Here is a 10500-nt window from a genome sequence, read left to right as displayed (position 1 = left end):
TGACAGCTGCCATTATTGTTACCGCATAAGACCGACCCTTGGGCCCCCGCCCGCGTGCAGCCGGCCGGGCGTCGCCGCCCCTCACCCAGCCTCCAGCCGCCCCTAGACCCCGCCAGCCCGTGCACAGGCCGCCGCTTCCAGGAAGCCCTCCCGGACGCCGCGCCCTCCTTCGAGGCCCCGGCCCGTGCCGAGCCTGCTACCGCGGTCCGCGGGGCGACGGAGCTTACTGTGTAAGTGCTGGCCCACCCGTGCCTCCGGGGCGGGGGGCAGCGGCCGGCCTGGGTGTGCAGGGGGAAAACCCCCCCGGCCCGGACAACAGTGCCCTGCCCGGCGCTGATGGGAGAAGGCTTCCCCGGGGGAGGCGTCCCCAGGTTTACTCCTTTGGGTGAGGGCAAACGTGCTGTCCGCTCGTGCCTTTTCCAAGTGTTTTGGGTGCGCCCACTACCCGCTGGAGGGGAGGCATCCACGTGGGTAAGTGGCATTCCCGTTGGGGGAGAAGAAGGCAGGAAACAGAGCGTCAAGATCACTTCAGAGAGTGAGCTGTGCAGAAAATAAAACAGGCCCCATGTGATGGAGGTGTTGCAGAGGGCTGCTTTAGACGGGGTGCCCGGAGCAGCCGCTCTGAGGACGCCGTGGATGAGGACGAGAAGGAGACAGGCTGGTAAAGACCTGAGAGCAGTGGGGCAGCAGCATGTACTAAGCATGTACCAGCATGGACTAAGGTCCTGAGAGGGGAGAGTGGGGTGTGGCGCAGCACCTGCACGAAAGCTTGCTGGGACCTCCTGGGGGAAAGGGGTGTGCATGGAAGGTGGGCACCCGCCTGGCCACGGGAGCCGTGCAGGCCATGCAGGGAGCGTGGATTTTACTGCAGGCGGGGTGAGAAGCCTTGGGAGGGCTCCAGACAGAGGGAAATTTGCTCACTTTGCTTCCTTCTCACTGAGAGCGCAGCACTCAGCCGGGCTGGACAGCGAGGGCCCAGGCTCAGTGCTGCTGGCTCCTGGGAGCGACTGAACTTGTCCCTCAAGGCAGCGAGTCTTGCCTCATCTGGGAGGCCCGCCCACCTACAGGCGACTCAGTTACCGCTAAGGCTCCTTCATCTTTAGAAAGTGACGTTTTATGTCGTGATTGTAAAACTCATGACCGTTAGAGAAAACTTAGAAAGTCCGTTTACCTGCACAAGACCTGGTCAGTATCTGGCGGATTTCCTTCCAATCTTTTTGCAATGCATCTTTTTCCACGCACCTTTGAAAAAAGTTGAGAGCGTATTTGACTCGTTTTGTAACCTTTACTGTTTAATTTGTTGTTAGCGTTTTCCCACAGCCGCACGTTTTCACGAGCATGATATGAAAAAGTCTAACCTGTGGATGCCCTTATTGTATTCACCCATTTCCCTGCTCTTTACTCTTTTGTTTTCGCTGTTCAGCTATTAGAAACAGTGCTACTATAAACATCCTTACGCACATAAACATTTGCTAAGCCCCTTACGTGTGAGGCTCTGAGGACACAGAACAAGTTAAGCCACGTTGCCTTGGTCTCAAGGAGAAACTGTTGCAAAGCTCTCTCCACGTCTAGGAGACGCCCTTGGTCCAGGCTAACGTGCGGCTTTTCTGCTAGCTTGCATCTGTGCTCAGTTAGACAAGAACCTCTTGAGAGCAGGCACTGTCCAGGCTGTCCATTCTCTCAAGTCCCTTGGAATAGAGCTGCCTCTAGGCTTGCTCGTGAACTTTCGCAGAGCGCTTACTGTGTGCCAGGGGCCTCACTGTGCGGCGGCCGTAAGCGGCTCCGCTGACCGCAGTACAGAGCCACGGGGGTGACGTAGAGGCTGAGTGGGGCCACTGGTGATTTAAGGGCCAATATTCGTAAAAAGGCTCACAGTTTCTAGAACGAGACAAGAAGAGCATTTATTAGACATTTACTATGTGTCAGGTTCTATGTCGCGTGCTTTATTAGCCCCCTGGCCCAGACCTCAGGTCTCCTCTCCCCCCAGCCCTGCCCCCGACCTTTTGCTCACAATCTCCTGTGCTCTCCTGCCTCCCAGATCATCCTGCAGCCTCACAGCACCACGGCTTGAACATATTTATAATGGCTGCTCTGAAGTCTTTGCTAAGTCCCTCATCCGGGCTCCTTCAGAAGTTTCTATTTCTGCTCTTTCCCCCTTCTAACGCTCACACTTTCCTGTTTCTCTGGGTATCTCATGGTTTCCTGTCGGAAGCTAGACATTTAGATGGAATGTGACAGCGACCCTGGGTCGCCACCCCTCCTCCCCATGGGCTTGGTGTTTGCTTGGTGGTCCGTGTTTGGTGAGTGACTTAGCTGGACTCTGAGGTCCTTCTGCCTGCGCTGTGCAGCCTCTGGTTCCCTGCAGGTTTTGTCTTGTTTGCATCTCTCTTAACTTCACTACCTAGGGGTCACCCTTGGGTCAACAGAAGCCATTTTTTGATCAACGGCTGTGGCTAAGCCCCTTGGCCTGTCACACTGCGTGTGCCTGTGTGTGCGTGTGCGTGCGTGCATGTGTGCATCTGTGTGCGTGTGGCTTGGAGGCTGCTGTCACAGTGCGCGACTTTACGGTTTTGCCCACCCGCAGCCAGGGACTAGTAGCTTGGGTTGCCCCTCTCCGTCTCCCCTGCACGGGCAGCCTTAGACGCGCACGTGCCCTCCGGACCTCCAGATATTGTACCTGTAGGCCTGGCTCCTGGGAGCGGCTCTTGTGGCGGGGTGGTTTCTTGTGCAGCCAGTGTTTGCTTCGAGGTTGTGCTAAGGCCCCTCAGCCAGGGTTGGTCTAGGTGTGTGGGGAGTGTTTCCAAGCCCTCCTCAAGCCCACGGCCACGTGCGCGCGGTCTAGCACTTGGAGGCAGCCTCCCTGACCCTCGAGGTCGACTGTGACCCCAGGGAGGCTCTTCTGGGCTCTGTTAAGCTTCTGGTTGTTCTTCAGACGGGCTTCCTGCTGCTGCCGTCACAGAGCTAGGAGGCCCCTGTCATGGCTCCCCACCACGTCCCCGTTGTCTTCAACTTGGCATTGGAATCGGGGAGCCATTGGGATCCTCCACCATGCACTACAAATACAGCCAGGCCCCCGTGCTACCGCCCGGGGCCAACAGCAGGGACGGCCTCCTCGAGTGACAGTCCTGTTGTGGTGCGGGCAGGTGGGGGCCTGACCCTCCCTGAGCGGAACCTCTGCCCCGCGAGCAAGCTGGGGACCTAGAATTCCTAGTCGGCTGCTCCTGGGGTAGGGCTTACACCCTCCTTCTGGGCGCAGGGAATCTCCCCCACCGCTCACCACCGTCTTGCCTGCACCCACCTAGAGCCTATCTCCCTGGAGGAGTTCCCGTGGGACAGGGCTGGGGGTGGGGGGGCAAGGGATGCCCCGGACTGTTCTCTCCCAGATTTAGTAGATTTTCTTGAGTGAATCTCCTCCGTTGCTCTCTGCCCTTAGGCCAGTTTCCAGAAACCCAAATGATTGTTTGTTTGATGGCTTTCTGTATTAAACGGCTGTCTGTTGAGGAGACAGTCGTCCGAGCTCCTCACCCCATCATTCTGGAAGACCACTCCTAGGGAACGTGTTGTATTCCTTTTTCGCCGACACCGTGTACTGAATCCCCGCAGGCTCCCCCGTCTCCTTCGAGACCCGCTCTTTTTTCCCAGTGTCTGCTTAGTACACATATACTTCTAGTGCTTTTTGAACGCTAGAGGAACGTGTTCTCCCTTGTTGAGGAAGCTGGGATGCACAGGGTCAGTGGTGTGGCCAACGTCACACAGCCGGCGGGGAGGCACGATGCTGCTCTGGGCCCCGTCGGGCTCTCCGCCCGCCTGCCCCGTGGCCGCCCCGGCTCCCGACGCCCAGGGAACGGGTGCGGCAGCTCAGACTCTGCTCAGAGACATCAACGCGTTCATTGTCTTTAACGCAGCCCCTGGTCTGTCTGCTGCAGCCTGACTGGCGGGCAGAGGGAGGGAAGGCGGGGAGGATCCGCCGGGGGGAAGGCGTGGTGGGTGAGCGCACCTGTGGGAGACAGATCCCTTGGTTTTGTCCGCCACACGGTAGCCTCGTTTCCCTGTTGAGCCTTCAGGCCATTAAACAAGTAATGATGACCGGCGTCCACAGAGAAAGTCGTCGCTCCTCCTCTGTGCAGTTTCCAGCGGGTCCACACCCGCCGTCGGCAGGCATGTCCTTTGCGATGCCAGGGCGCGGTCGCCACCGTGTCTCCCCAGATCTGGCACGGGATCTGCACGTTGAACCTGCTGCCTTCCCTTCCTAAACGTTGGGCGTCATTTTCACACGCTGTGCTCAAGGAAGACGCTCTGTGATCGTCACGTGCTAGTTGTGCCTTAAAACATCACTTGTGAAATGCCGCAGAAAATCCGTCAGTGGCCGATGAAAGATTCTGTTTATTTGGGGCACACGACCTTCCCCCCGTCCCACATCAGGTCACGCCACACCTTTAGTCCGGACCCTGTGTTTAAGATCGCTGGGCTGGAGGGCTGCCCCGTCCCGACAGCGACACCTTACCCACCCCGCACCCTTCTGGCACGGCCATATGTTTCCAGTGGAACATCTGCTGGAAGAATTGTTCCTTAAGGTACTGATACTATGGCCATATGGCTTAGTCCGTACTTGTGCTTTTCAGAAGGCAGCAAAGTCCCACGACGACACCGTGTGGGTTCAGCCGCACCCACACGGCTTGCTGAGACACGCTCACCAGCAGACACAGCCTTCTCGGCTCCCAGGACGGGTGTCAGTTCCTAACTCCTGGCAACCGCACCGCGAATCAACAGCACGGCGATCAGAGGGGATTTACGGGTTTATGTGTGTTCCTCCTTTCCCTTTTTTTAGGATTTAAAACTGAGTAAGTGAGTTAGCACAGAAACAGTCTTCTCTTGGGAAATGACATCCTCGTACTGAAATTAGGTGGTACAGGTTTTCTTCTACCCTCCACGGCCGGGCAGGAAGGTTTCTACGGCCAAATAAGGCATGTATTAATGCGCGTTGTGTTTTTAAATGACTTTGACTTGTTCTTGTCAGGATCCAGTCCCAGGTCCCTTGTGCCTTGATGTGAAGATGAATAAGAGAGCATTTAAACGATGTGAGACACGTTCCTTTTCCCCAAAACCGTTTCTTTATCGACAGTACATAGCGGATCCTTGGATGTGGTGCCGCTAGATGGACAGACGTGGAGCAGCCCGAGCGGGTGGAGCTTTGTGTCACGTCCGCCACCGTTCTTTGGGCTGCAACCGAGCGGGCTGGCCGCTGCCCACTTTGCATGTTCTGAGCTAACTCGGAGTGGGTTTCTTGAGTCACTGTCTCAGCAGCCGTGGATGGGCTGTTTTCACTTTGTACTTGTGACCGTGGGGGGGCCAGGCAGGTTCCCTAAAATTTCACTGTTTCCATCTCTTCTTCCAGGGAGATGACAGTCTGTCCGCAATTACCTTTGACTCTGACTTTGAGACGGTGAGTGCGATCGGGGCACAGCCGCTTGTCCCACTGCTGGTTATCTGGCCCCTACACGTTACCCAAACACGCCCCCGGCTCTTTCCCCGCAAACGTGACGTTTAGAGCCGGAAAACACACTCTAGGGGCTACTCTGCACTTGAGGAGTTTTGAGCCCTTGGTTGGTATAGGTAACCGTGATTATAATTTTAAAACTTGTATCCGGGTGTTAGTTGTGAGTAGAGTATATTTGAGGCACATTCTAAGCTCTTATCCTGCTTCTGGTTTTGGTGTAACATGAAGGGGGGAGAGGGCTCTAGGCTGGAGAAGGGATTCGCTTTGGCAGCCGCGGCTCTGGCGGTGTGTGATGTCCTGGCACGATGGCCCCAGGGTCCCCTGGATGCCAGGAGTGGCCTGAAGGGAGAGTGGCCAGCAGGGGTCCCAAGGCAGAGCAGCCCCCAGCCTGGCCGGTCTGGGTTTGTCTGGGGAGCCGTGCTGGGTAGAACATGCAGCCTGCCGGCTTCGCGGTCACAAAAAAAGAGCACAAGGCACGTGTCCAGCAGGCAGAGTCACAGACGAGCCTCAGCGCATGGCTCTGAGGGCACGTGGCACCAGTAGGTCTCCGTTCCACCTCGGCTCTGTGCACTCGAAGGGGAACATCACGCGCCCATTGTCTGCAGTGAGGGACCTCTGCAGATTAGGGGGTGTTCCCTCAACACCACTGAGGCCGTGGACCCGAGATGCTCCCCGGAGGAGTAGGGATCCAGCTCATGTCCAGGGAAAATTCAGATGGCAGGGCTCGTGGTTTCTGCTGGAAGGGAGGGAGGAGGGATTCTCTGTCCAAGAGGAAGCCGATGAGGTTTGTCCTTTTCCTGGGCACGCGGCAGGGCCCAGTTCTGCACTTGGCATCAGGGTTGCCCTGGGAGACGGTGTTCCGACAGGGCCCCTCCCGTGCGGGACCGTCCCTCCCCAGTGGGGTTTGTACTTGCCGTATTCCTGCCGAGTCCATCCTGGTGGACGGTCACACCTTGGTGCTGCAGGCGCTGGCCTGAGGACAGTCAGGGGGGCCGAAGATAGTTGTTCGCGTGGCATCTTCAGTGTGCTTCTAGGTAGTGTCCCGAGAGCTCCCGGGAACCCAGTGCAGCCAGAACACCGCACGGATCACGTTTTCCGGGGTCACCTCGCTGTGCTGTGTGTTTCTTCCTGGGCTCAGCCTTCACTCATGTCTCTGCTGTTAACCTCTTCTCTCGCTGCCCTTGCACCTGCTCTGACCCGTCCTGAACATGCCTGTGCTTCACTTTTGGGGCCATCAGGCTCAACGTGCTTTACATCGTTTCTTTTCTTTCAGAAAGCAGAGAGGAAAAGTTTCCACAAACCTCCACCCACATCACTGAGTAAGTATGACCAGGCCCTTCATCCCTCCAATTTCTGCACTTTAACCCAGAGAAAGGGTTTTAGAAGCTGTCCTTCCCTGATGTCTTGGGAGAAAGATCAAGAATGTCTTCTTCAAACACCTGGGGTTATCAAGAAGTGACACTCCCACCACTTGGCTCCATTTTGTGTTGGGGTCTTGGGAGCCGGCATTCTTGGGGTCCCCGCCTTCCCTGTGGCCCTTGTGGTGGGGTCTCGGGAGCCGGCACTCTGGGGCCTTCACCTTCCCTGTGGCCCTTGTGGTGGGGTCTCGGGAGCTGGCACTCTGGGGTCCCCGCCTTCCCCCATGGCCCTTGTGTTGGGGTCTCGGGAGCCGGCACTCTCGGGGTCCCCGCCTTCCCTGTGGCCCTTGTGGTGGGGTCTCGGGAGCCGGCACTCTCGGGGTCCCCGCCTTCCCTGTGGCCCTTGTGGTGGGGTCTCGGGAGCCGGCACTCTCGGGGTCCCCGCCTTCCCTGTGGCCCTTGTGGTGGGGTCTCGGGAGCCGGCACTCTCGGGGTCCCCGCCTTCCCCCGTGGCCCTTGTGGTGGGGTCTTGGGAGCCGGCACTCTTGGGGTCCCTGCCTTCCCCCATGGCCCCCGTGGGAGGAGGCCCAGCAGGGGGCTGAAGCTCCCAGGGGCCGCTGTCCCAGGAGCCTCCTGCAGATGCAGTGCTCTGGCCTCTTGGGTTCTTTCCCCGCCCTCTGAACCCGCTTGTGTCTTCCAAACGCTGCCTCGGCCAGAAGGCCTCATCCCCTCGGGATTGAGTCAGAGCTGCTGTGGATGCCGTGCTGAGCGGGTGTAGTGGTTTCCCGGTGGGCTTGCCCTGCGGCATCTGTGGGCAGGTTCTGTGTTCCCCATCCTCTGCGGGGAGACACCATCCTTGGCCGTGGTCACGTGGGTGGCTGCCTGCTAGGGACGATGTTGCGGGGATGGGTGTTGCTCTGCCCCGACAGCTGGCGGAAGGCCGGGCAACTTCTGAATAACAGCCATTTACTTCTGACAGTCCTGGAGGCCCAAGTCCAAGACTCGGGTGGGCGTCCGCACGGTGGCTGTGATGAGGCGTCTTCCAGGTTGTGGGCGGCCGCGGCCTGGTTGTACCTCACGTGGGGGAAGGGGTGAGGGAGCTCTGGGACCTAATCGTGACCTAATCATCTCCCCCAGGCCTCACCCCGACACCAGCACGTTAGGGTTCACGTTAGCGTTCAGCGTACGACTGGGGGGGCACAAGCGTTCAGTCGTGGCAGATGGGGTTTTAGTCCAGACGGCCAGCCAGGCCTCTCTTCGTCCGGGCCGTTCCGACACTGCTCTAGTGCACAGAGAACCACGTGTGAATTTGATGCTTAGGAATGCCTTTCCGAGAGAGCTTAAATCCCGGATGGGCTTCCTTTTGTTACCCAAAAGCCCGTAGCCGTCTCTGACCTCCGTATGCGTTATCTACGTTTCTTCTATACGAGTGTATTTCAAACGTCTCCTGTGTGTATGTGATGCACTCAGAGAACACGACTGGACTTTCATTAGCCCAAGAAGAACATAATTAGATAAATTCCTGCCCAGAAAAGAAACTATGTTTTGTATCACAGATAAATATAAGCGTTAGAAAGAAATCATCTGTTGGGGTGCCTGGGTGGCTCAGCTGGTTGAGCGTGCGACTCTCGATTTTGGCTCAGGTCACGATCTCAGTTTGTGGGATCAAGCCCTGCTATCAGCGTGGAGCCTGCTTGGGATTCTCCCTCGCCCTCTCCCTCTCCCTCTCCCTGGACCTCCCTGCCCTCCGTGCTCACGCACTCTCTCCAAAAAATAAAAAACGAAGAAAGAATCTATCAGTTTGGGGTTTTGATGTCCTTCCTCTCCTTCCATGGAGGAATTGAGAATTGATGTGAAGGGCGGGTGTGTGTGTTTTAAACCTTCTTGTTTTAGAACCATTTTGTTTTAAGTTCTCTTCGGTTACAAGGTAAATGTTAGAACATCTTTAATTGTTTTTACTGAATATCAGCGTTTCAAGTGTTTCAAATAGTAATCGTCCAATTGTTTGTATCTTGATTTCTGTAAATGTCAGAGTCGTGCTTCACATAACTTAGAACGGTGAAAGCCCCAGAAGTATCCAGAAGTCGAGGGGTGCTGAACTTCAGCACCCTGCTTTCCCCCGTGCTTTCTCCCCGCAGCCCACACTGGGAGTTCCGTATGGCCCAGCCCTGGTCCTCAGAGCCTTTTTCCACCCCCCGACCTTCAGGGTCCTCTCCCCAGCACCCCGGTGCCCCCTTCCCTGGGCTGGCTCAGCCCTCTCACACGGGAGGAGCCATCTCCGCTCAGATGCCCACTCCTGTAGCGGCCTTTGGGACACCAGCCCAGCAGGTGTGCTTCTGTCTGGTTTCCTGGGCCGGGACAGCGGCAACCACGTGTCCTGTTCACTTAGCCAGTGTTGTTCTTTAAGGCCCGACTGGATTCCGGGGCCCAGGGCTCTGCTGCTCACAGCCCCGCTCGCCCAAGTATCTCGTATCTCCCGACTCCTGTTTCCTTCTGCCTTCCCACTTTTGTCCACGTGCGTGCGTGTTTCCTGAGGGATCCTTACCGGTCGCTGATAGCTCACGTGGGCCAGGGAGGGAAATGTTACTGGTGGAGCTTGCCCCTTACGGCCAGCTTACTTTATAAGTGAGCACTTAAATGGACAGGGTTGGGGAGGCCTTCAAGCATGCCCCCAAGTCAGGGCGCCGTGGTCCCGCTGAGGGAAAATGCGTCCAGGTCTAACGAGTCTGTTCTCTGTCCCAAATTATAATGAGAAATCTCCCCTAAATTTTGAAGCCATGGAGAAAACTTAGAGATTTTTTTTAGGTTTTTCAGGACTTACCATAGACAGGAATTTCTTTGCTACTTATAAGCATGGTTTATGAATAACTGAGTTATTGCATAAATGTGTCCGATTTTACATAATTAAAGAGATGAAATCCCAGATTAAAAAGTAACTTTAAAATGTTTCCCTTGTATGAATAACATCATCAAAAATGCCCAGAAAGGTAATTTTTTTTCTCATTTCTTCTACATTTTTTGTTTTACATAGTAAGTTCTAGATAGTATTACTTGTGTCCCTAGGTAGCAAAGTGAAAAATATTTATACTGTTAAGCGCAAAGGACAAAATTGTGTGTTCACTGTTCTGTGACTGTAATACACCTGTATCTGAGAACATCAAATACTGGTAGAATTATGACTGGATTTTTAGATAAATTTCCTTTTATGTTATGTCTTTATAATAAAATTCCAAAAACAAACATAAGTATGTATACACTACATATATGTGTGTATATATATATATATATATGTGTGTGTGTATATATATATACCTATGTGATATAGCTATATAATATGTAGTATATAACCATATGCTGTATGTTTTTTACTTTTGTCAGAATGTTCTTATGAATGTTCTGGTACCATTTTTGTGTCACTAAAGCACAAATGTTGAGAGGCATCGATACCTTGCCCCTCTGAAACCATGTATTGGCTTTTTAGAGTCACCTTATCACTCTAAACCGAGGAAAGTGGCATCCTGGAGATCTCTGAGGACAGCAGCAAGCATGCCTCTTGGTAACAGAATGTCCTTAACCCCACAGAAGCTGTGGCTGGGAAGCTCGAAGCCAGGTATGCGGGACGTGGTTGGTCCGACAAAGAGGCCC

At 55.2% G+C, this 10500-nt stretch overlaps 1 protein-coding gene across 12 annotated transcripts in view; it reads left to right on the top strand.

Moving 5' to 3' along the window:
* The window catches only part of IQCE (IQ motif containing E), a 42619-nt gene that overhangs the window by 353 nt on the left and 31766 nt on the right, over window positions 1–10500 (top strand). For 7 of the 12 annotated variants that reach the window (XR_006198021.1, XM_042923046.1, XM_042923044.1 and 4 more), the window contains exons 2-4: window positions 5396–5443; window positions 6771–6816; window positions 10337–10465. Coding sequence is in view for 11 of the 12 variants with exons in the window: in XM_042923046.1 (XP_042778980.1) it covers window positions 5396–5443; window positions 6771–6816; window positions 10337–10465 (223 nt within the window). In the remaining variant the exon portion in view is untranslated. Of the gene's footprint in view, window positions 1–30; window positions 231–5395; window positions 5444–6770; window positions 6817–10336; window positions 10466–10500 lie in introns of those variants that run through there. The other 5 variants (XM_042923047.1, XM_042923050.1, XM_042923042.1 and 2 more) reach the window with 5 other exon arrangements.

The sequence above is a fragment of the Panthera leo genome, chromosome E3 (genome assembly GCF_018350215.1).
Source record: "Panthera leo isolate Ple1 chromosome E3, P.leo_Ple1_pat1.1, whole genome shotgun sequence".
Lineage (NCBI taxonomy): Eukaryota > Metazoa > Chordata > Mammalia > Carnivora > Felidae > Panthera > Panthera leo.
This window is presented reverse-complemented; position numbering and strand designations above follow the sequence as displayed.